Source organism: Diadema antillarum, unplaced genomic scaffold (assembly GCF_040938485.1).
Source record: "Diadema antillarum isolate AM-2024a unplaced genomic scaffold, OU_Dant_1.0 seq00000626_RagTag, whole genome shotgun sequence".
Lineage (NCBI taxonomy): Eukaryota > Metazoa > Echinodermata > Echinoidea > Diadematoida > Diadematidae > Diadema > Diadema antillarum.
In genome coordinates this window covers 80,447-106,738 of record NW_027271547.1, presented here as the reverse complement: position 1 = coordinate 106,738, position 26,292 = coordinate 80,447, and the positions used below count along the sequence as shown (strand labels likewise).

Genomic DNA, 26,292 nt, shown 5'->3' with positions numbered 1-26,292 from the left:
CAGCTTTAGGTTTTTAACAATTTCTGATGAGTCCTCTTATGAAACATGGATAATGAAAACATGTTTTTATTATGAAACATATTTAATGACAATTGGTTTGGAAATGGCTGAGATATAAAAAAAAACAAGCGCAATCCCAATAAAATTTAGGACCCACCTTTTAATAGCAGCACTTTGTTTTACTTTGTTTTTGGATATCTCGGCCATTCCAAAAACGATTTTCATTTAATAAAGTTTGAATTCCTCTTAGAATTTCATGTTCCATATCATTTCACAAGTGGTGTCTTGGTTTCTCGCAAAAAAAAAAAAAAATTAGGAGCCCAATCCTCATTTCCACCAACACTATAGCATCCCTTTAAGTTCTTCCAGTTAGAGCCAAACCACCTCATAACGCCCCTCCTTTAAGCATATGATGCTAGTAACACGTGATGGACTAGATAATCAAGTTGTTGCATCTAAAACGATCGGATAGAGAAGTAAAAACATAAAAAGAAACGCTTCGTGCTTTCGTAGATGCGTGACATCTCTTCTGAGATTCAATGACGACGATCTGTTTTAAAGTGAACAAAGAGACTTTTTCACACGGCCCATTCGTTTGGTACGCCTCCATGTCAAGTGGCAGTAATATTGAAGAGATTACATGATTATTGTTAAGAGGTAAAAAGAAGACGAATAACCATTGCATTCTTGGGTATCTGGGATAAAATTTGAATAAAAATAGAAAAGGGTATTGTTTTACGAGAAACGCAGATGAACGGAATCCTATATAATCTGCAGGAAATATTTGGGTAGGGCATCTTTCATCGTGCTTCTGGTGAAAGGAACTAAGGATGAAGTCTCTCGTCTGCTTTTGCTTGACGCTGCTCTTCGGGCTTATCAATGCCCAGGGCTCCCCGACTGCCCAGAGCCTCCCGCAGAGCGTCATCGACGCTGTCCATGAGCAGATCGGCGATGACTATCCGAACTGGCTGCAAATTCTCATGGGGACCGGCGGGGCGTCGGGCGCAGATCGGGATCCTTTGGACAAGCCCAACATCGTCCTCCTGATTGCCGACGACATGGGCTACGGAGACCTGACGTCATACGGTCATCCCACTCAGGAGGCCGGCTTCATCGACGAGCTGGCCGTAGCTGGTTTGAGGTTCACCAACGGATACGTCGGCGACTCCGTCTGCACCCCCAGTAGGTCAGCCATCATGACAGGTAAGTAAACGATACCGACTTAGTGTTTTCTTGCTCATTAAGGCTGGATGACACGGGTTTTTTTTTTCAGATGTAACCACTACAATGATAACATCTCGACTGTTGAGGTCTGTTTAGAACTGTTCATATTCTGATCAATAATAGAGAAATATGTCGATGTATCTGTACATCAATCTTTATCTTTTTTATACATCTATATCTTCAAATATCTATATGTTTGCTCTATTATAATGCACAATTTTTCTTTTGAATTTGATAAAAACGTGTACAAAATCAAATCTCTACCTATTAGTGCAGTGGGCGCCATGAAAGCCAATGATTCAAAGTTCAAAAAGTTCAAAGTTAAAAAAGTTCAAAGTTCAAATTAATTTCATTTCCACTATTCCATTCCACATGTTAAGATGGTGCAGTGTATCAATTATATCAAGCCTGATCAACCACTCTGTCTCTTCTCCTGAATTCTTACAACAGGCCGTCTCCCGATCAGGACTGGTGTGTACGGTAACACCCGTGTCTTCTTGCCATGGACCAAGACTGGTTTGCCGAAGAGCGAAGTCACCATCGCCGAGGCCGTCAAGGCAAGCGGCTACACCACCGGCATGATCGGCAAATGGCATCTCGGTGAGTTCACCGAAGCAGCATCATGTGGTCAAGTCCAGTCACCGAGTTTTGAAAACAGTTTGTCTCTTGTAAAGTTTAAGCAACGGTTTGAAAATCTCCATTGCCATTTGAAGTTTGATTCCAATGAGCCGATGAGCAGGTTGTGGGCATTGTCTACATTTGTTCCTAAGGACTTCAATAATGCCGCTAATGTGACCTACCTCTTTCTTAACTTCTAATCTCTATTTTCGACGATCAGTGATATTTTCTATTTTAATCATATTACAGGTCTATCTGAATGTATACAATACAAAATCAATTAAGTTTCTTGTCAAACCTGGCAGGTCCCTATTCATTATTTGCCGATAGCATGATTAGCATACAAAAACATGGCACCATTTCAAAAGCACCTAAGCTTTATTTCAGCTCACTGACCTGCATATTATTGTGATAGGTACATCAATGCGCGCCATTAACGGTGGTCCGGTGGCCCGGGACCACTAAAAATCAATGTCGGGCTGCCAAATTCCCAAAAAAGGCTATCTTCTTCTGGCTATCGATCGACCACTCAAAATTCAAAAATTGAATGTTATGTTTCTGTTTATTTCCGTACATAGGCCTATATTTCGGGCCATCGATTTTTTTTTTTTTTTCATTTTTGCACATTTTATTTGGCCGAACGGACCATCAGTGAAAAAAAGTTGATGTCGCGCCCTGGGCAAATGAACACACATACATTTTACGATGTGTCTGTCGTTCGTTGTCAAGCTTCAAAGAGCTTTCAATGAAATCGGAAATGATCGACGGTGACCCATTTACCTTTATAAGTACACATTTTGCTAAAGCTCCTTTCAATCAATTAGAAATCTTGGGCCTAAATCTTGCAGTGTGTTATCATTGTTGATAAAAACGGTCACTCGATTCAGACAAGATTGTGCTAATTTACTCAACAACAGAATACATGCGAAGAAAGGAAAATAATCAAAGGAAACAAAATAAACAGGACAAAACGTAAGATTTCTAGAACATGCAATGACAATCCCTGAACAGCACGTTGTTGTCTTTGAGAGCATGGATTGCTCACGGATAGACATTAGATTTGTTTATTATTTTTATTTTGATGACCACTCTGCAGCATTGTGTACTCAAAGAAGACACAAAAATCTAAAGCAAACGAATTCATCTCACTTTCTCTCTATATATTTTAGTTGTTATTATTGAACACACATATACATGCCTACGAGATCTATACCTGAATATATCAATATCTTCACGCAATTCCGTCCTATCTTATAATCACAAAAGAAAACAAAACAGAACACTAAAATATAACTGGTGTATAGGGGGAAAGGAGGCTACTTATGCAGAGTGAATACACACGATTTCGAGATATCTTTGCCGCTGGTATAAAACGGACTACTAATTTTATCCAGGGCGTGACAGGCATGAAACACGCATTGATGCAGCTAGGAGTCGACCTGCCTATTAAACTTCCCATGTGATGATGTGGGCGTTGCATTAACATATATCGATGGCCAATGACGTAGAAGAATGGACAAGTTCTTTCCTTGTGACGTCTCGTTAATTGAACATACAACAGCCACCTTGTGGGCTTGATTGAACCCTGCGGTTGGTCGATACACAGCGAACCATGTTATAATCGCCTTAAACTCCGAGACATATCCGGTAATAAAGCGCACCGCAGGCCGTCAAAGTCGTGCAGCCAAAACTGGCGTCTTGATCACGAGATTCGTGTACAATGCAGGATTAGGTACTTGGCAAAATCAATATTATCTCGGATGAGAGAAAAGAAAGTTCTAGATCTGCCATCTTTTCAATAAACTTGACAAAAAAGTGCAGGAAGTATTTTATAGGGGGATATTTCAAGGCCTCTTGACAATAGATCAAAGGAGCAACATGTAAGAATTTGACTGACATTTTCTCAATGTTAGTGTCAAGCCAGAACTTTGTATATGCCAATGCTTAGAAATTCTGACATTGTGCATCATACGTAAGAGAATATAATTATTTAATGAGTATCAAACACAATAATATGAACTCAGATGTATCCCAGAATGTTTAAAGGCTGTTGGTTACAAAGATAAAGTTGACACCATGCATTTCATTCCTGAACAAGACTTTTTTTCAACTTTTGGTTGTTTATTCATATCTCCAGGTCAATGCCATATTCATCATTAACCCCGGGGTACTGATGTGCTCAAATTTTTGAAAGGTTTCTACGCAAGATAACATGGAAATGTCAATTGTTAGGAGCAGATCATGTGGTAGTTCAAACCGCCAGATGCGATGCAGGGATGTAATTTGTTCCATTATCATCCATCTGAGTACATGTTTACAAGAAATGAATACATTTTGTCTTTGAATGGCCTCCGCAGATATCAATGGCCTCTCACAATTGCTTGCCTCCCTTAAACATGCAGGCAAATGCATTTAATACGCCTATTTTCTGTTTCTCGAATTTAAAACTATCGTATAGTTTTGGTTGAGACCCAGCTTTAGGTTTTTAACAATTTCTGATGAGTCCTCTTATGAAACATGGATAATGAAAACATGTTTTTATTATGAAACATATTTAATGACAATTGGTTTGGAAATGGCTGAGATATAAAAAAAAACAAGCGCAATCCCAATAAAATTTAGGACCCACCTTTTAATAGCAGCACTTTGTTTTACTTTGTTTTTGGATATCTCGGCCATTCCAAAAACGATTTTCATTTAATAAAGTTTGAATTCCTCTTAGAATTTCATGTTCCATATCATTTCACAAGTGGTGTCTTGGTTTCTCGCAAAAAAAAAAAAAATTAGGAGCCCAATCCTCATTTCCACCAACACTATAGCATCCCTTTAAGTTCTTCCAGTTAGAGCCAAACCACCTCATAACGCCCCTCCTTTAAGCATATGATGCTAGTAACACGTGATGGACTAGATAATCAAGTTGTTGCATCTAAAACGATCGGATAGAGAAGTAAAAACATAAAAAGAAACGCTTCGTGCTTTCGTAGATGCGTGACATCTCTTCTGAGATTCAATGACGACGATCTGTTTTAAAGTGAACAAAGAGACTTTTTCACACGGCCCATTCGTTTGGTACGCCTCCATGTCAAGTGGCAGTAATATTGAAGAGATTACATGATTATTGTTAAGAGGTAAAAAGAAGACGAATAACCATTGCATTCTTGGGTATCTGGGATAAAATTTGAATAAAAATAGAAAAGGGTATTGTTTTACGAGAAACGCAGATGAACGGAATCCTATATAATCTGCAGGAAATATTTGGGTAGGGCATCTTTCATCGTGCTTCTGGTGAAAGGAACTAAGGATGAAGTCTCTCGTCTGCTTTTGCTTGACGCTGCTCTTCGGGCTTATCAATGCCCAGGGCTCCCCGACTGCCCAGAGCCTCCCGCAGAGCGTCATCGACGCTGTCCATGAGCAGATCGGCGATGACTATCCGAACTGGCTGCAAATTCTCATGGGGACCGGCGGGGCGTCGGGCGCAGATCGGGATCCTTTGGACAAGCCCAACATCGTCCTCCTGATTGCCGACGACATGGGCTACGGAGACCTGACGTCATACGGTCATCCCACTCAGGAGGCCGGCTTCATCGACGAGCTGGCCGTAGCTGGTTTGAGGTTCACCAACGGATACGTCGGCGACTCCGTCTGCACCCCCAGTAGGTCAGCCATCATGACAGGTAAGTAAACGATACCGACTTAGTGTTTTCTTGCTCATTAAGGCTGGATGACACGGGTTTTTTTTTTCAGATGTAACCACTACAATGATAACATCTCGACTGTTGAGGTCTGTTTAGAACTGTTCATATTCTGATCAATAATAGAGAAATATGTCGATGTATCTGTACATCAATCTTTATCTTTTTTATACATCTATATCTTCAAATATCTATATGTTTGCTCTATTATAATGCACAATTTTTCTTTTGAATTTGATAAAAACGTGTACAAAATCAAATCTCTACCTATTAGTGCAGTGGGCGCCATGAAAGCCAATGATTCAAAGTTCAAAAAGTTCAAAGTTAAAAAAGTTCAAAGTTCAAATTAATTTCATTTCCACTATTCCATTCCACATGTTAAGATGGTGCAGTGTATCAATTATATCAAGCCTGATCAACCACTCTGTCTCTTCTCCTGAATTCTTACAACAGGCCGTCTCCCGATCAGGACTGGTGTGTACGGTAACACCCGTGTCTTCTTGCCATGGACCAAGACTGGTTTGCCGAAGAGCGAAGTCACCATCGCCGAGGCCGTCAAGGCAAGCGGCTACACCACCGGCATGATCGGCAAATGGCATCTCGGTGAGTTCACCGAAGCAGCATCATGTGGTCAAGTCCAGTCACCGAGTTTTGAAAACAGTTTGTCTCTTGTAAAGTTTAAGCAACGGTTTGAAAATCTCCATTGCCATTTGAAGTTTGATTCCAATGAGCCGATGAGCAGGTTGTGGGCATTGTCTACATTTGTTCCTAAGGACTTCAATAATGCCGCTAATGTGACCTACCTCTTTCTTAACTTCTAATCTCTATTTTCGACGATCAGTGATATTTTCTATTTTAATCATATTACAGGTCTATCTGAATGTATACAATACAAAATCAATTAAGTTTCTTGTCAAACCTGGCAGGTCCCTATTCATTATTTGCCGATAGCATGATTAGCATACAAAAACATGGCACCATTTCAAAAGCACCTAAGCTTTATTTCAGCTCACTGACCTGCATATTATTGTGATAGGTACATCAATGCGCGCCATTAACGGTGGTCCGGTGGCCCGGGACCACTAAAAATCAATGTCGGGCTGCCAAATTCCCAAAAAAGGCTATCTTCTTCTGGCTATCGATCGACCACTCAAAATTCAAAAATTGAATGTTATGTTTCTGTTTATTTCCGTACATAGGCCTATATTTCGGGCCATCGATTTTTTTTTTTTTTTCATTTTTGCACATTTTATTTGGCCGAACGGACCATCAGTGAAAAAAAGTTGATGTCGCGCCCTGGGCAAATGAACACACATACATTTTACGATGTGTCTGTCGTTCGTTGTCAAGCTTCAAAGAGCTTTCAATGAAATCGGAAATGATCGACGGTGACCCATTTACCTTTATAAGTACACATTTTGCTAAAGCTCCTTTCAATCAATTAGAAATCTTGGGCCTAAATCTTGCAGTGTGTTATCATTGTTGATAAAAACGGTCACTCGATTCAGACAAGATTGTGCTAATTTACTCAACAACAGAATACATGCGAAGAAAGGAAAATAATCAAAGGAAACAAAATAAACAGGACAAAACGTAAGATTTCTAGAACATGCAATGACAATCCCTGAACAGCACGTTGTTGTCTTTGAGAGCATGGATTGCTCACGGATAGACATTAGATTTGTTTATTATTTTTATTTTGATGACCACTCTGCAGCATTGTGTACTCAAAGAAGACACAAAAATCTAAAGCAAACGAATTCATCTCACTTTCTCTCTATATATCTCTTCCATCATGGCCAGGGATCAACGAAAACACTTCAAGTGACGGAGCTCATCTCCCCTACAACCACGGCTTTGACTTCGTCGGCCACAACCTTCCCTTCGGCAACAGCTGGGCATGTGACGACACTGGGGTAAATACGCCTTTTTCTGATGTGGACATGGGATTCTTTAAGAACTCTGTTCTGGTCACCAGAAAAATAAAAACAACAAGAAAAAAACTAGCAAGACCTTATCCCCAATGCATTTCCTGCTGTTTGACTTATACCTCCAATACCATCAAATTCTGGAATAATTTTTCCGCAGAAAGTCATATTTTCCCTAATTAGATTGATATTCCCGTAACTTTGTGTGGGTCCTTTATCAAAATTAAAGATTAGATTGAAATTGTCATGCTAATATCATAATCTGTACAAAATCAGGAAAAAAATACAAAATATTTTCCAACTTTAGAGGTAAACACGAACTTCAATCTTTGATAATGTGTTGCCTATTCAAGAGCTACTTATAAAATCTTTCCAACTGAAAGGCTTTCGGAAAATGGAGAAACTGAAATAAACAAAACCCCACAATGAATGTTGCTAACAGTTTACATGGCAAGAAATCAGAAGCCACGAAATTTATATATAAAGTTACTGGGCAGTTTAGGCAGACACTGAGCGAGGCTGACCAAATACTATCCACCTTCCGATTTAGCTCCATATGGACTTCCCCCGTACCGACGTCTGTTACCTCTACTACAACGCAACCCTCGTGTCCCAGCCGTTCGAGCACCGTGGACTCACCCAACTTTTCACTCAGGATGCTGTCGGCTTTATCGAGGACAACGTCCAGAACCCGTTCTTCCTCTACATGGCCTTCGCTCACATGCACACCAGTCTCTTCTCATCGGACGACTTCTCCTGCTCATCACGCCGCGGTAAGACCTAAAAATAGTACTCATGTCTAATGATATCGACTCCATATAGCAACGTGAAAAGGATGTCAAATAGTAGTGACCCCCCCCCCCCCTCCAGAAAAAAGAGAACAACAATATATATATATATATATATATATAATGTAATATACAAAATACGTGGAGTCATTTTTTTCTCCATGCAACTATTCACTCATATCACGAACTGCTTCAACCATCTTACAATCAAGATTACATCGAATACAAACAAAAGGATGTAGCGAAATTTGTACCGGACCTCAAACATAACTCTTCAGCCATGGCGTTGATCTCTCGAGTGCAGTAACTGTTATACTTAACCAATGCTCAGCGTAAGTAATAATGATAAGATCAAGATAGGGTATTGATATGTCCTTTGCCGCCCTGTTTGAGTGCTCAAAGGGCACCCAAAAAAATGGAAGAAAAGTCAGGGACATAAGTTCTCATATCGCAACATCAGGTTTATGTTATTTCTACTGTTTCTCTCTTCTTATTCTCAGGTCGCTATGGAGACAACCTGAACGAGTTGCACAGTGGCGTCGAGACCATCGTGCAGACCCTGATAGATAACGGACTCGAGGACAACACCATTGTCTTCTTCATCTCCGATCACGGTCCACATCGAGAGTACTGCGAGGAGGGCGGCAGCGCCAACGTTTTCCAAGGTTTGTGCAAAAGAGTTAAAAGTGAATTGAATTCGGTTTGAATAAATATGTTCTTCTTTGAATAAGAACTTCTTTATACCTGCCTTTGCGAGCGCTACGTCTTATTTCAATCATTCAAATTTAAATCCACCTGTTCATTTTTTTAACCAGTATTGCATCATGACAAGTCCCTGCTACAAGCTCTGGATAAGACGAAACAAAGAAAGCAGAGATCACTTCAATGCTAGACTAGGTTATGAACGTGTCTCTGCCTCATGAGTTAAACATGAACTTCTTTACAACGTGAGTTGATGTAACAAACCATACATCAACTAAGATTATCTGTAAAGAAAAGAAAGAGCAGGTGATGAAGTGGACATTATTTGTTTTGTCAACCGTAACAGGTGGGAAGTCCCTCTCGTGGGAAGGTGGTCATCGTATTCCTTACATCGTCTACTGGCCCGGTATGGTCACACCCGGTGTCTCCCACGAGCTGGTCACCTCCATGGACATCATCGTCACGGCAGCCGACTTGGCAGGCTCCTCTCTTCCTACTGACCGTGTCTACGATGGCAAGAACATCAAGGACGTCATCCTGAACGGCGCCACATCCCCCCACGACAACTTCTTCTACTATTGCAAAGACAACCTGATGGCCGTTCGCGTCGGAAAATACAAGGCTCACTTCCGCACCCAGGCCGTCCTTTCACAGACCGAGTACGGGAAGAAATGCGATGGCGGCTTCCCCATCGACGACTACTTCCTCTGCAACGAGTGCGAAGGTGACTGCGTGACCTTGCACGACCCACCCCTTCTGTTCGACATCGAGAAAGACCCCGACGAAGCCTACCCACTCGGCACATGCGGCTACGAAGACGTGCTTGAACAGGTCAAAGCTGCTATCGAAGCTCACGAGGCTGTCCTGGTCAAGGGTACTTCTATCTTGGACATCCAGGATAAGACCAAATCCATCGTGCCCTGCTGTGACAAGTCAACCAACTGTGTCTGCAACTTCGATTACAAGCCAGGTGTTCCCGAGTGTTACGACTATCTTCTTGATGTTGTCACCAGGCACAGCCTCGGCGTGAAGCTGCCTTAAATGAGACGAAATACCAAATGATGTATCGGTTGAATATCTTTTTGAATGACCAGAATCCTCCTTTTGAAATGACAACAGATTTTTAGAAATTGATCTTTTTTTAGTTCTTTTGTAGGGTATGCATTCTTTGTAATAAAGAAAAAAGGTCGAATATTGCATGGAATTGGTTCCGGGCCGTATTCTTTACGGTGCAAAATTGGTATATCAATAACCTCGCATCGAAAGTGAACGAGCTGAGCATGCATAACTAAATTTTTATTATGGACTCGGCAATAATGAAATGTTTATGAAAAACAAATGAAAAATAAATGTGGTATGTTCACAATCAATGCTTTATATTTTGTCTCATTGTCTTCTTGCACGTGAAAAGAGATGGTATGAATGAACTTAACATTGCAAAATTGACTAACGAGAAGACGAGGAAAGACACAGAGATATAAGAAAGAATATGAAAGAAAGATATTATTCAGCGGGATGAAGGTTCAGGTGCGAATTTCTTCACTTTGTCTCCCTCGACAAATTAAATTGGTTAAGATCGCGACTGCTGATCTGTAAATTAACAACATGTCGGAAGAAAGGAACCAGTGGGACTCGAATCTGTCATCTACTGCTTTCCAGGCAGCGACACTACCACCAGGCTGTCCCTGGTTGCCGGTAGTGAGACGATGACCAAGGAACAAATAACCAAGCTCCGAAATTCCGACATTGTTATGTTAAGTAGTCCAAGGCGGACAAGGCAAATTAAATGAAAGAAAGATATTATTCAGAGGGGTGAAGGATCAGATGCGAGTTTTTTTACTTTGTCTCCCTCTACAAACTATTAAAAGTAGATGACAGGTTCAAGTCCCACTGGTTCCTTTTTCCGACATGTTTGTTAATTTACAGAGCAGCAGTTGCGATCTTAACAAATTCAATTTGTAGAGGGAGACAAAGTAAAGAAACTCGCATCGGAATAGAAAATGTTTGTATGTTTTCTTTCTGTGTGTCCACGAAAGTTTTGAGGTGTTTGTCTGTCACATAGGAGGTTGTGTAATGCAGTCAACATCGGAAGTTTGTGGAGGTGCGCATGCTGCACAATTATGACTGTGTGTGTCACAGTACTCACTAAATTCGCAGTCTTAAAGACAGTTTCTTCAACGATTCATTCATTCATTCATTTTCCATTTCCAACAGAAACATGTAAATATTCTACAGAAATGTAATACATAAATTACATCAAGATATATAACAAAAGAAAAGTTTACAGAATATTTCAAGTGTCCGGAAATGCTGGAAATGGGGAGGAATGCTAACAAGCAGTGCTCGTAGGGTGCATTCCCCTACATGTAACACAAAAAATTATTTGATTGATATACTGTTCTACATTAAAATCGAAATAACAAGAGAAACTTAGATATGGAAACCTAAATAACCCAAAACAAATATCCTGGACAAATCCCTACACTAAGTCGCTATAATATGCAGAAAGAGAGGGGAAAGAGAGAGAGAGAGAGAGAGAGAGAGAGAGATAAACTGATCACGTGGTGGGGAGTTAAAAAAAGATAGAAAACTGCAACAAGACGAGTGTTAATGTATGGTTGGAGTCGCTCAGCAGTGATTGCTTGATTTGAACATGAAATAAAGTTGGATTTCCAGTTTCTTGCAACAATTAAAGGATCAGCATAATTCTACAGCTTCATGATATTAATATTATAACAAAGATATGGTTTTTCGAAATGAAACTCTGATAAATTCTTGAAAACAATCGCAAATTTTTTCTTCAAATTCTTAAAAGAACTTAAACTTAACCATTTTACTGAGTTTGTACATAAATTGGCCAAGATAATAATAGCAAAGATCAGTCAACTTTAAAATTTTGTTTTCGGAAAACAAAACATCGGTGTGAGATCACCAAGATAAGGATATTGAAATTAAAAATGAACTTAAAACTTTTTCTAGTGTCAGGCAGCTGTTGACACTTTATGGATCTTAGTATAGACTTTAATTCCTCAAATTATCATTCGGTCATGCTAAAGGAAAAATACAAACCAACCAACCAGCAAACAAACAAGCAAACATTCATTTTTGTCACACCAGAAAGTGTTTTACCCTATTCTACACGGATCATCCACAGATCAAGCTACGCTTATGCTGTAGCCCCTCTGTATTATCCATTGTATGTTTTGTTGGACTTTTGCTGTACATTGTACATGTGCATTGTACACAGGCAATGAACAAGAAAATACTTATATATATATATATATATATATATATGTTATCAGATTTATGTCTGTACGTGAATGTGAGTATCTACAATGATGACACAGAAACCAATAAATCAAATCAAATCAAATCAAAATCAAGTCTTTAAATTGTCTTACAGAAAGCTATAAGGCACAGAAACCGACGAGTCCTACAGTCCACGAGCCATACAGCCCATGAGTCATGTAGCCCGTGAGTTCGACACTGAGCAAACACGGCCAACGAGACGGACAAATTAAACCTCGGGTTGGAATGTCAAACTCGTTGGCTGTTTTTACCTATAGTGTCGACTTCACGGGCCTGTCTGCCTAGCGTCGAACTCGTGGGCTGTACGGCTCGTGAGCGTTGGTCTCGTGGGATGATCCCAAAGATTTGCCCTTTTACTACACTCCGATATGCTCTTAATGTGAGCACCAAATTTGAGAATACATCATCTCTATAGAAGAGTACATGACTTATGTACTGGTGATTTTCGTGAAAGCAAGGGGAGAATAGAAAACAGATAGAAAGAGATAGGCCTATAGAAAGAGATAGTGTGTGTGGATATGGGTTTGGTGAATGTGTGTGTCCGTGGGTGTTGAATGTATCTTCATTGTGGGATTTCTAAAAAATAACAACAAAACGAAAAAAAAGTATTAATATCATACATAAAGTCAAGAGTGTTGGACAATTTGGATTTATATCAAGTGAATTGATACAATACCGTATATATTGGAATATAAGTGAAATCTGAGGGAAATCAGATAATCCGTTCAAAAGTCGTGAATTGTTTCGGTGCCAACCTCTCTGGATGAGTAGATTCCAACAATTCAAAAACATCACCGCAAGACAACAATCATATATATATATATATATATATATATATATATACATATACTTAACCTCTACATTGACAATTTGTTGTACGTTTCTTTAGGCAAATACCATTTGAATTTTTAGCATTTAATCTGTGGGAACTTGATTTGCTGAAAATGATTGAAAGGTTTCTGCCAGTGGTTAGAGGCTAATCTCGCGGGGTATTGATCCCTATTCATTGGGGGGGGGGGGGGGGGGTAAAACTTGGGTGATATGTGAGAGAAAACGGAGCGCAGTGGAGAAGGTGAGGAGGAGTAGCACCACCCCTCCCCCTTCCCTGACATCTATGAGAGGGATGACTGGAAGGGGACATCCCCTCAAATATTATCTGAGGGAACTTAGTCAATTTTTAATCTAAACGAGAAATCTAGCGCACGCTTATGATGAAATATGTGGGAATTTTTCTAACAATATGCAGAAAGGGACCGAGCGAGGGATGATGTGTCTCCCTCCCCCATGGGGGAGAAATCGCTCTATCAGAAATGAAATTCATCTGCTGAACAAGGTGGGTAAAATATTTGGAGAATTAGATGTACACAATGTTAATGTGCCTACCATTCAATTTCCTTCCCATTACCTTCATCATCACCACCATCACTTTCATCTTCATTATCACATTCTTTTTTTCCTCATCATCACCCTGTTGTCATCATAATCATAATTCACTGTATTTCTATTATTATTGATACACTATAGAATATAAAAGATGCATTTGTATGTTCAGTAGTATTTCTTCATTCTGCTAAATCAAATATGTATATTATGAAATTGGGTTTCCTGGTATGCAACGTGTTCAAGTATTTGCTTCTAGTAGCAGTCCTTCTGTATAATTTCTCCTCAGGTGATCATTTGGAAATTTGATGATATGATAATTTTTTGTTTGTTTATGGAGTTAATTTACGCATTCATTTTCTTTCTTAGAACCATGTATACTGTAATCTGGATACTGATATTCTATGTGATATTACTTAAAAGAATCTTGATTTATGCAAGAAATTATGTTGGAAGAAAATAAATCAAATAAATCAAAGGAACAATTTTCGATCAAAATAAAAAGGTAAAAAGATGATTCAACACCTCCGAAATTATATGTTTGTCCCACAACATTTTCATAGGTGTGTGTGTGTGTGGGGGGGGGGGATGGTAACTGTTCCTAGCCCCTCCCCTCTCCGAACTGCAATTTCAGTATAGCCAAATCGCCCAATACAATCTGTCGGTTCACGTAAAGTGTAAGGGATGTGATTTTGTTCCTTGTCGTACATCTTAGCACCTGTATACAAGAAAAATAAAACTGCATTGATCTGCACTGCCTGTTGCACAGCGTGTTTCGGAGTTATCCAGTGCTGCTTTTGATTGCTTGACTCGATAAAAAAAGGCAAAATCTCCATCCCTATTCTTCTCTTTCTCTGATTTGTGTCTTCCACTTGGAGCCAAGCTACATCATAACTCCCCCTTTTTAAAGCATAGGATGCGCAGAACACGTGATGGACTAGATACTTAAGCTGTTGCACCCAAAACGATCGGATAGACACGAAAGAGCAGTAAAATCATTAAAAAAGAAACGCTTCATGCTTTCGTAGATGCATGTCATGTGTTTTCGGATTTGAAGACGGCAATCTGTTTTTCCGGTGAACAAAGGGAGTATTTTACACAGGCCATTCGTTTGTTACGCGTCAGTACTAGGCTTGTGGTCATATTGAAGGGATTACATGATTAGATTTAAGACGGAAAAAACAAAAAAACCTGTGATACCTCTAGGTCTCTGACATTACATTAAAATAACAATAGAACAAGCACTGGATAAGGGAAAAAAATCATGACCAAGAATCCTATATAATCTACAGGAAATATTTGGGTAGATCATCTTTCGTCTTGCTCCTGGTGAAAGGAACTCAGGATGAAGTTTTTTGTACTTAGTCTGACGCTGCTCGTTGGGCTTGTCAATGGCCAGCAGAGCTTGAACGTGACCGGCATCGCCGACCTCCCACAGACCATCATCGACGCTATCCATAACGAGATCGGCGATGACTATCCGGACTGGCTGCAAATTCTCACAGGCCTGCTAGGGGGTGGGCCGTCAGGGGCTGATCGAGACCCGATGGACAAGCCCAACATCGTCCTCCTGATTGCCGACGACATGGGCTACGGAGACCTGACGTCGTATGGTCATCCCACCCAGGAGCCCGGCTTCATCGACGAGTTGGCCGTAGCTGGTCTGAGGTTCACCAACGGGTACGTTGGCGACTCCGTCTGCACACCTAGTAGATCTGCCATCATGACGGGTAAGCATTGTAGACAATAATGACTTATTTTTCTCGTTAATGAAGGCTGGGTTAAACCCTGCTGAGACATGCATCAGCTCGTAATAATTATAAAATTTGGACTATTTGGTCCAACTTTCTGTGATTTGGAATTGCTGTAGTGAATCTTTAAATAATTCTATGACGTTCGATTTGATGGTAAATTTGTATTTCTTATCTCTGTTTGTGATGAAGTCTCATAACAAGGGCTCCTTTTTTTCAGTAAAATTAAAACAGTAAATGAATTAAGTGAGAAACCTTTCAGCCGCATGAACAAGATGATGTTTCATTTGGCACGTGAGGACATTAATTCATTGATAGATTGTATCCAACTTTCCTGACTAGTATAATAGAACATACTTACTCATGACAATGCATTCTTTTTCTTTTCTTTCTTGTTTCTTAATAAAAGGCTTTACTAATAACCGAATAAAGTTTACATTTCTTTATGTTCTCAGTATGTTTTGTGCGAATAGAGTAGCGGCTCCAGTGTGGGTTGTATGTGTGTGTGTGTGTGTGTGTGTGAGTGTGTGCATATGTGTGTGTGTTTTTTAAGCAATATTCAATTTCGTATTCTTCAACTTTCGCAGAAGGGTGACAGCAATATCAATAGGTTTCAAGCACATTTTCCGGAGTACCTCATGTTACCTTCCTATTTCATTCGTACACAACAAAACTGCCGTTGTGTGCCAGTTGTAGACCTGCTATTTCTTCTTTGTCGATTTTTATTTTTCACAACCACAATGCAGAATGTGTGTTTCATAGAAACTTCATAATTTCCCATTAAAGATATTTTTTGTTAAACATTTTGGACTGCTGGTGTTTCTCCTAAAGTTAATCTGTTTTTACTTCTCTTTGCCTTTCTTTCTCTATAATATTACATAGTGGATATGGCGAGTATTTAAATCGTTTCCAGGAAAGCATTTACCCTGTAACAGGAAATCCAGAGTTTGAATTAAACCGGATGCGAGCGTTTTCATCACACAAGATATTTTGCGAAAGAAGTCCCTTTTGATTTCCTCGAAAGAAGAAATTGAATGGGTTCCTGGATTAGCTCGTTTATGAGTATATGGCCCCTCTTCCTGATCAATGAACGAATACTTGTATTGAAGATGCCCCATCGAATGAAGAGAACACTAGGACAACCTTTAAACCAGTGCAATAAATATAATATATACAACGGACGTCCATGCATATGATTATTGTATTTCACATGATTAAAATATTACATAAATCAATAATGGCGATGATAAAATGTAGATATGTGTCCAGGGCAGTCTCTTTAGTATTAGCACTGTTATGTACAGTCGAGGGACCTGTCATTATCATTACTCTTGCGTTGCTACTCATTAACACCGTTTATACATGCTCGTCGTGAGGGACATTGTTGGTAAAAACGTTTTATCAACGGACGTAAACACGGAACAGGACTTGAACCTGGGTTCGTCCTGCGAACGAGGGTCGAGAATCTTATTATGTAATTAGACTACAGTACCTCAACATGTAGACTTATGTAGACTTTAATAACTATCTACACTGATCAAGATTCTGTCTCTCCCTTTTTACAACAGGCCGTCTCCCGATCAGGACTGGTGTGTACGGTAACACCCGTGTCTTCTTGCCATGGACCAAGACTGGTTTGCCGAAGAGCGAAGTCACCATAGCCGAGGCCGTCAAGGCAAGCGGCTACACCACCGGCATGATTGGCAAATGGCATCTCGGTGAGTTCACCGAAGCAGTATGATGTGCAACAGCCTGATGATGTGGTCAAGTCCAGTCACCGAGTTTTGCAAACAATTTGCGTCATGTTGTAAAGTTTAAGCATCGATGGTTGGAAAATCGAAAGCTAGCATTGTCATTCGAGGTGTGATTCCAGTGGTGAGGTCGATAAAGAGGGTTGTTGGCATGATCACGATTATGTCCACATTTGTTTCAAAGGACTACAGTACGCCATCGCGTAAGATAGTCTTTCGTAAATTCTGATTTCGGTTTACAGGGATAAATTAGAGGATGTTTTCTATTTCAACCACATTACAGATCTGTGTGCATGCAAGTTATTAAAAAAAACTAAATAAAGTTTCTTGACAAACTGATATGTCCCTATCTATCAATCGCCATTCATGCCACTAGCAAACAAAAGCAAATAGCTAAACTATTTCCGACTCGACCCAGACAAAATCGAGCTAATTTTGTCCCAAAAATACAAAGAAGAGACAAGAAAAGGAGGAAACATTTTTAGTCAAATGAATTAAACAGAATGGGGAAAAATGAATTAAAGAAATTTCTAGAACTTTCAACGACAAGTTATACATAGCTCGTGGTTGTCTTTTAGTTCATGAGTTGCTCTTAAATAGGCTTTACATGCTTATCACTATATATGACCGCCTTGCAGAGTTATATACACAAAGAAGACACGAAAACCTAAAACAAACGAATCCCTCACCCTGTCTTTCTCTTTCTTACATCTTGCCAGGTATCAACGAAAACAGTTCAACAGACGGAGCTCATCTCCCTTACAACCACGGCTTCGATTTCGTCGGCCACAATCTTCCCTTCGGCAACAGCTGGGCATGTGACGACACTGGGGTAAATACGCTTTTTTTTTCATGTTCATGTCGGTCACATGCGAATCTTTAAAGAACTTCTATTCCTCCATTTTATTCTTTAAAAAAAAAATATATATATATATATTTATATATATATATATATATATATATATAGAACCACTAGAAAAGTTAGTAAAACTTTTCCACAGCTTATTTCCTGCTGCTTGGCTTGTGTCTCTTAGTCCTTAAGGTGATTTTCCCCTTATTGGATGGATAAGTTTGAATCTTTGTGTGGGTTCGTTATCAAAATTAAGGATTAAATTTAATTTCTTTTTACTATGTAATCTGCACAAACATGCGTCAGGAAGAAATCTTCAAAAAGTACGGCAACTTCAGAGATAAACTTAAACTTGAATCTTCAATAAGCCAATTTAAGAACTACTTATACATTTTTTGGTAACTAAGAGGTTTTTGCAAAGCGCTGCAATTGAAATAAGCAATGGTAATTATGGTAAGAATTGATAAGAGGAAAAAAATGTTAGAGAACTTTTGACTATTCCTTTTGAAACTCCAGCAACGAAAACAAAAATACCAATACACTTGGAATAAGATACATGGCAACAACTACATATTGAACCCCACAATGAATGTTGCTTACAGTTTACATTGAAAGAAACGAGGAGCAGCAACATTTAGTTCCAGCGCACTTTGGGCAAAAACTGAGCGAGGCTGACCAAATACTATCTACCTTCCGATTTAGCTCCATATGGACTTCCCCCGTACCGACGTATGTTACCTCTACAACAACGCAACCCTCGTGTCCCAGCCGTTCGAGCACCGTGGACTCACCCAGCTATTCACCCAGGATGCTGTCGGCTTTATTGAGAACAACGTCGACAACCCGTTTTTCCTCTACATGGCCTTCGCTCACATGCACACCAGTCTCTTCTCATCGGACGACTTCTCCTGCTCATCTCGTCGCGGTAAGACGCAAAGATTGCTCTCATGACTAGTAATGATGACGATTTTTTTCAATACGATAGGAAGGTTATCAAATTACAATGATCCCCTCAAAAAACAAACAAACAAAATATTTTGATATAGATATCGTGCTGGCACAGCAGAGGTGATGACGCGCCTCGGACCCACAGATCCTTTGCCAAAGCTAAGTCGAAGCACTAATACATACCTATCGGGGATTCGTTATGGCATTTACCACTCTATTTAAGTGTTTAAAGGGCATGTAAAAACGGTAAAAGTAACAACAATAAGTTCTCATATCACAACATCCAGTTTATTCTTATTTCGCTGCGTCTTTCTCCCTTCTTTCAGGTCGCTATGGAGACAACCTAAACGAGTTGCACAGCGGTGTCGAGACCATCGTGCAGACCCTTAGAGACAACGAACTCGAGGATAACACCATCGTCTTTTTCATCTCCGATCACGGTCCACATCGAGAGTACTGTGAGGAGGGCGGCAGCGCCAACGTTTTCCAAGGTTTGTGCAAAAGAGTTAAAATTAAATTGAATTTGGTTTGAAGAAGCCTGTCCTTCTATAAATAAGTAAGTGATAAGTTGTTCTCTGCCTTTAATTTCAAGGTTGCATCTTATTCAAGGCTAAAAAAAATATATTAAATTTTCGTAAGCAACGTTAAGTGCTTGCTTGTAATCACTAAATGCACACGAAAACTATAATATGCTATTACTTTGTAATAACAGGACACAAAGAAAACAGAAGTAATGAGTGTGGTTCTGCCCTAAGATATTCTTTTTTTTTTATTATAACGCGATTCGGGGTATAATCCATAAATCTAGATAAAGAATGTTGCCTGACACCAAAACAGGACATATACACCGAGGAAGATAATTAGATGAAGAATGGGCTTTTATTTGTTTTATCAACCAAAATAGGTGGGAAGTCGCTCTCGTGGGAGGGTGGTCATCGTATTCCTTACATCGTCTACTGGCCCGGTATGGTCACACCCGGTGTCTCCCACGAGCTGGTCACCTCCATGGACATCATCGTTACGGCAGCCGACTTGGCAGGCTCCTCTCTCCCTACTGACCGTGTCTACGATGGCAAAAACATCAAGGACGTCATCCTAAACGGGGCCACATCCCCCCACGACAACTTCTTCTACTATTGCAAAGACAAGCTGATGGCAGTTCGCGTCGGAAAATACAAGGCCCACTTCCGCACCCAGGCCGTCCTTTCACAGCCCGAGTACGGGAAGAGATGCGATGGCGGCTTCCCCATTGAAGACTACTTCCTCTGCAACGAGTGCGAAGGTGACTGCGTAACCTTGCACGACCCACCCCTTCTGTTCGACATCGAGAAAGACCCCGACGAAGCCTACCCACTCGGCACATGCGGTTACGAAGACGTGCTTGACCAGGTCAAAGCTGCTATCGAAGCTCACGAGGCTGTCCTGGTCAAGGGTACTTCTATCTTGGATATCCAGGATAAGACCAAGTCCATCGTACCCTGCTGTAACAAGGAAACCAACTGTGTCTGCAACTTCGATTACAAGCCAGGCGTTCCCGAGTGTTACGACTATCTTCTTGATGTCGTCACAAGGCACAGCCTCCATGTAAAGATGCCATGAATGAGACGAAACACAAAATGACGTGCCGTTTCATTTTTTCCCTGAATGACCAAAATCCTTCCAAATCATTGAAATGATTGTTTTTTTCTTATAAATTGATTTGTTTTCATTTCTACTACAGAGTACGTGTTTTCCGAAATACAAAAACAAGGTGGAAGGATGAATGAAAATGGTGACAGAGCGCAACATGCAGAACATGTATTTTACAAACTCAGCAAAATGAGAAATGTTTAGGAAGAGCAAAGGAAAATGAATCAACAGGCTATGTTCACAATCAATACCGTGTTGGTCACATTGTCCTCTTGCTCGTGATACGATGTGCTATGAGTAGAATGTCAAAGAAACTAGAGAAAAAAAAAAGAAAAAAAGAGAGATGGAAAAGGTTTGTGCATTATATCTGCGTCCACGAACAGTTTTAGATATGTGTTTGTGTCACATAAAAGAATGCTTCATGCAGTGAATACGCAAGTGTGCATGCTACATATGGTGCATGTTTCTATGTTTCAGAGTATTTTCTAATGTTTAACTTTGCTATCTTTATTCAGTTTCAGTTTCAGTTTATTTCATTCTTCTCATGTGATGTTGCATCAAATCTATCAAGTGGAAGAAATTATATAGAATGCACATGGTAATTTCAATGATAACAAGCAAAATTACAATTTGGGTTGTACAAAAGGAAGTGTGGCTGAACCTTCATAAAAGCAAACTTGTTTGTCTGTGTAAAGTCCCGAATAATTAGTGTTTTGTGAATAACAACCATACAGGGGATGAGAAGTTGAGACCAGATAATTAATAACACTTAGTAAAGGAAGTGAATAACGCCTATATGACAAAAAAGTCACTAAAGTGTGAATTCTAATTGTGACAGAATTTTGTCTGTTTCAGAATAAAACATGAGTTGTATATGACATACTTTGGTATGGTCAAGATTATTGTTATATTGGCACTGTAACTCTGACAAATATTCTGCGAATGTGACAATTAATGACGGTTTATTCAACGAAAAGAAAATGAAAATTAGACATGCAAAAAGGACTTCTTTTTAGAAAACCAAAACACATCAGTCAATGACTGACCCTTTCCTGAGCATAGACTTTAATGCAACATATTGGATCATGCTAAAAGGAAATATGAAAACAAACGAACGAGTAAACACCATGCATCCATGTCAGAAAATCATCACAGAGTAATTGTCTGAGAGAAAGATATACCTTCCTGCCCAAACACTGATTTATTTCAAATGCGAGCATCTTCTTTAGTAGATACTGCCTTGAAGAGCTCATAACTGATGATAATGATATACATGTATGTATATAGAAAGATATGTATATGTACATTATGTATATATATATATAATGTATATAATATATATATATATACATAAATATATATACAGTATATATGTGCTTATATACATTATACATATATATATATATATATATATATACATATATAAGCACATGTATACTATATATATACATATATATATATGTATACTGTATATATATATATATATATATATATATATATATACATATATATATATATATATGTATCAAATCAACACAAATCAAAATATTTCGAAGGCACAATTTAGGTGAACAGAACTTGAATGACAGAAAAAACGGTTCCCTGCTACTTATCATATGTCATATATTAAAATCCCATTTCCCCATCAGTATAAATTCGAAGAGAGAAAGAGAGCCAGTGAGAGAAAGGGGGAGGCAGACAGGAGTGAGTGTGAGTGTTGGTATACGGGTTTGGTGAATGTGTGTCCGTGAGTATTAAATTGGTCTTCATTCTAAGATTTCTAAGAATTCGATATATAATATATATATATATATATATATATATATATATATATATATATATATATTGAAACAAGAAAGGGAAAACTGACCAGAAACAAATAATGAATATATAGTGAAAACTTTGAGCAAAGAAAATGGGTTTTCATCGGGATTCGAACCCGAGACCTCCGGATTACTAGACCGGTGCTCTACCGACTGAGCTATTGAAAGCCCTAGATCGGTGTTCGTCCCAAACCCTTAACTCTCTTTGCTCGTGTGGTCAGAAGCTATAGTGTGTGTGTACGTGTTCCACACACGTACACACACACACACACACTATATATATATATATATATATATATATATATATATATACATATGAATCAAACAGAAACTCGAGAATATTCTCAGAAGAGGATATAGTTCGACGAAAGAAAAACAAATGATATACAGCAAAACCAAAAAGTATAGTCTATAAAGAATGGCGACACCAAAAATGGAGATTGCAAGGAGATAATGACATGCATTATACAAAATTATAAGTTCTGTTGATTTACCATCATTTTGCTCTGTCTAGCTCACACCAAGGGATGATTGGAGAACAGACCAAAGTAGAAATCGAAATGCTTAAAGATTCCTACTTTCTGAGGAATTTGAATACCGTGGTTTTCACATGCGTGTGACTTTAATAGCTTGTGTGTGAATTGTTTGCGTGCAAAGTCTATTTCTGTCAATGAAGAGTCATGTAAGTGAAGAATATATCATATACAATGGCAGGCAAGATTTTATATAAACCAAAATGTATAACGTCAATTGCCCATTTTCGTGACATGTCTTTGAGGTGATATTACATATATATTTGTGGAGATATATGAAGGGATATTAAACAACATTATGAAGTACGAAATAAAAGAGAGGATCAGGGTATATCATTGTACACTACATTTTTACACATGACCTGAAGTTGATGAATTGTTTAGATAATTACGATGATACTTCTGAAGATTTTTAACTATTTTGTTGCATCTTACAGCCTTTTTGCACTCTAGAAATACGCCCTGGATACAGTAATTTTGACTTTCCAGAGAAGGCGATAGCAGATATGTGGTAGAACTAATATCATTTCACATAAATCACGAAAATTATAGGATAGACTATTCAATGGTGCAATGTAGTATACAAAATCCAATGCAATTCAAAGGATTTATTTTCACTTCTTTCAATATTGTCCATCTTTTAGGCAGAGGGAATTTAATGAGAATGAAAGCATACGAAAAATTGGGGAAAGTCTATACTGCTTGGAATGACAAAATCTACACTGTTTCTACTTTTGCGCTTCTTTTTCCACCGATAAACCCTGGGTTTCAGAAAGGCTGGGCTTACTTTGTTCCATCGGGTGATGATCGCGTTCACGTTGGGTGGTCTCGTTACACGATCTTTCGTAGGTGATAGGTCCTAATATATGAAGGGTCGGGTGAAGCGTTCGAGAAATGGTGTAAGTTTGTCTAAATATGATTGCAGATTATTAAAGCTTTCAACACTGTTGCTTTATTCAGAAAAAAATTGAGAATCACATGAATTTTCAAGCAGGGAAGATCTATCAAATCTTATTCAGTAACAAGGATTATTTGTGTAAAGGAAAATATTTGATTTTTGTACAATTTCGCACAAGAAAAATATTTTTTTAGTGAAGCAAATATCAGGGAAGGTTGTATAAGAGCGGCAACATATTTTCAGAATTAGATAATGAAAAACATAGTTAGAATTTTGAAAATAGGGGTTGCAGCTGTATATATATAGAAGTCGGAAATTTGAGGGAATTATACGCATAATTTCTATGCTGATAAAATAAGTTTTTTGACAAAAGCATATTCATTACTATTCATGCAGTTCTTCATTTTAATGCAACTGACCACAGTTCTCATTCAATTAGTATTTCTTTAGACTTTTCTATGTTCTCGAAGGCCTAGTCGACACAATTAATAATACTTTTTACTCTACACGTTACCGCACCTTGAAATACAATGGGAACGCCTTGGAGTGGTTCAAGACTTATTTAGCTAAAAGAAGACAATTTGTTACATTAAAAAATAGTAATTCATTTATCAGGGAAGTTAAATGAGGGATTCCCCAGGGAAGTCTTTCAGGGCCGTCCCTATATCATTCATTATTTATATCAATGATTTTTGAATTGGGAAAAGTGACTAGCTTGGTCAGAGTTAATCAATTATCACTGAATTTTAAACAAAACAAAAAGTAAATTATTCATTTTTAGATCAAAAATAGTTACGATTTTACTTTGAAAAGTGCATCATATTTCAAATTTCTTGGTATTATTGTCTGATTGTAGATGATAAACTCTCTTGGAAAATACGTATCCAGTCAGTTAATTTTCTTTCTGCATTCCGTTTCCATACAAACTGTACGTATATATATATATATATATATATATATATATATATATAATATAATATATATAAAAAATGGCAATATGTCATAATCATGCGAATTGTTCCAACACATTCATACACATTGTGGGATATGATTGTATAAAGAAAACAAATTGATCATATTTGCAAAATCATTTCCCGTAAAACGTTATATATGAACATGTTAAAATTTCATATTTATCAAAAAATGTTAATTGCGTTATCCCCCTCTTTGATATTGCCTTAGATTTATTAATTATGAAATTTGAGCTTCTGGCAATGCTCATTAAACGCTTCTGAACAGAGTTCTATTTGGGCAAAAGAAAGCTCTCCGTATCATAAATATGCTATTCTTACACACGTTTTCATACAAATGAATTTTTCGTCTCTATTAAAGTATTTAAAATCAATGAATTGTTGTCATTTTACTACAAGGTCAATTCGTGTACATGTAAAAGAACAGTTTATTCTCGCTTATTCTTTTTTCAATCTTATATTCCTCAAAAATCAGTGCTCCACTCGACGCTCCAATAATTTTCAATAACCACTTCTTCGAACGATTTTAGCTAAACTGGTCCAAATTACTGGAATTCACTGAATCATGACGTAAAGTCTGCTCTTTCTACATACTTGTTAAAAAGGAGATTTACGCTTTTTTATAATCTTATGACGAATCCCCAGAATCGGATAAGTGAACAGATTTATTTTGTCAACTTTACTATTGCTATACCATAGCCTGATCAGCTGAGGTTAAACATGATAAGAGTTTCTTTATTAAAGCTACCGGGTTCGCTGTGGAAGGTTTTGTTTCCAAAACGTATGCAATCGATTCTGGATGTGACGATTTGTTCTTGCTTCTTTTGTTTTGTTTTGTTTTTTGTCAATCAACCTCCGAGGAACATTATGTTTCTTATACATTCCTGTCTATTTTGTTATCTCTTTGTTATGTTAGCTGTTTCCTATCGTGTTGTCAGGTCAGTCTCTCCCCTAAGAGCAATCTTCTTGCCGACTGAGTCTCCTTCATGTTTGTTCGTTTGTTGTTTGTGCTTGTATCTGTTTGTCTGTGTGTCTCTTTAATAGTGGGGTGCCAAACTTTATTGTCGCTGTTTTTTCAATCCATTTTTGATTGACCTTTTTCTTTTCCTTTTTCTTTTTTTAAAGAGGGACCCACAATCTACCAGCATTGTATCTTGCTTGACAGACTTGGGCTTGGGCTTGGAGCGGTACTTGTGGGTGTTTTCTACTTTTAGTGTATACGGCCTATTTGTGTTTTTTTTTAATGTAATTTTAAATGTGTTAATGTAGGTAAGTAAATTGGCATGGAAGGGCTTCGAATGAAGGCGGTATCAGCGTGGGTGAGAGGGTTGGGGAGTAAATCTGCGCTTTGGGTTTAGGGAAAATCGCGGTGGATTGATGGAACTGGGATTTCATTTGAAGTGGAGGATAGATATGAATTATTTAGTATGATTGATTATTTAGAATAATGAAACGTGAAGTTTTGTTTTGGTTGGTTGGTGGGGGATTGGTTGGCTT

The 26,292-nt window shown here is 38.5% G+C and overlaps 2 protein-coding genes across 2 annotated transcripts; both read left to right on the top strand.

The window, feature by feature from the left end:
• Positions 1-830: 830 nt before the first annotated feature.
• On the top strand, positions 831-9,993 carry LOC139736146 (arylsulfatase-like). Its single transcript, XM_071646875.1, has 6 exons — positions 831-1,203; positions 1,675-1,824; positions 7,338-7,450; positions 8,013-8,235; positions 8,751-8,915; positions 9,299-9,993. The coding sequence occupies exons 1-6, from the start codon at positions 831-833 to the stop codon at positions 9,991-9,993; spliced, it is 1,719 nt and encodes a 572-aa protein (XP_071502976.1).
• A 4,993-nt stretch (positions 9,994-14,986) lies between these two features.
• Positions 14,987-22,882, top strand: LOC139736145 (arylsulfatase-like). Its single transcript, XM_071646874.1, has 7 exons — positions 14,987-15,371; positions 16,961-17,110; positions 17,863-17,975; positions 18,696-18,918; positions 19,268-19,432; positions 19,846-20,504; positions 22,802-22,882. Exons 1-7 carry the CDS (start codon positions 14,987-14,989, stop codon positions 22,880-22,882), a joined length of 1,776 nt encoding a protein of 591 aa, XP_071502975.1.
• Positions 22,883-26,292: the final 3,410 nt, after the last annotated feature.

Excerpts from the sequence above, each read along its gene's own strand:
- LOC139736145 (XM_071646874.1), top strand. The coding sequence starts at position 14,987 with ATGAAGTTTTTTGTACTTAGTCTGACGCTGCTCGTTGGGCTTGTCAAT. Across the intron at positions 15,372-16,960 it reads TAGATCTGCCATCATGACGG|GCCGTCTCCCGATCAGGACT; the intron begins GTAAGCATTGTA and ends TTTTTACAACAG. Across the intron at positions 18,919-19,267 it reads CTCCTGCTCATCTCGTCGCG|GTCGCTATGGAGACAACCTA; the intron begins GTAAGACGCAAA and ends CCCTTCTTTCAG.
- LOC139736146 (XM_071646875.1), top strand. The coding sequence starts at position 831 with ATGAAGTCTCTCGTCTGCTTTTGCTTGACGCTGCTCTTCGGGCTTATC. Across the intron at positions 7,451-8,012 it reads GGGCATGTGACGACACTGGG|CTCCATATGGACTTCCCCCG; the intron begins GTAAATACGCCT and ends CTTCCGATTTAG. Across the intron at positions 8,236-8,750 it reads CTCCTGCTCATCACGCCGCG|GTCGCTATGGAGACAACCTG; the intron begins GTAAGACCTAAA and ends TCTTATTCTCAG.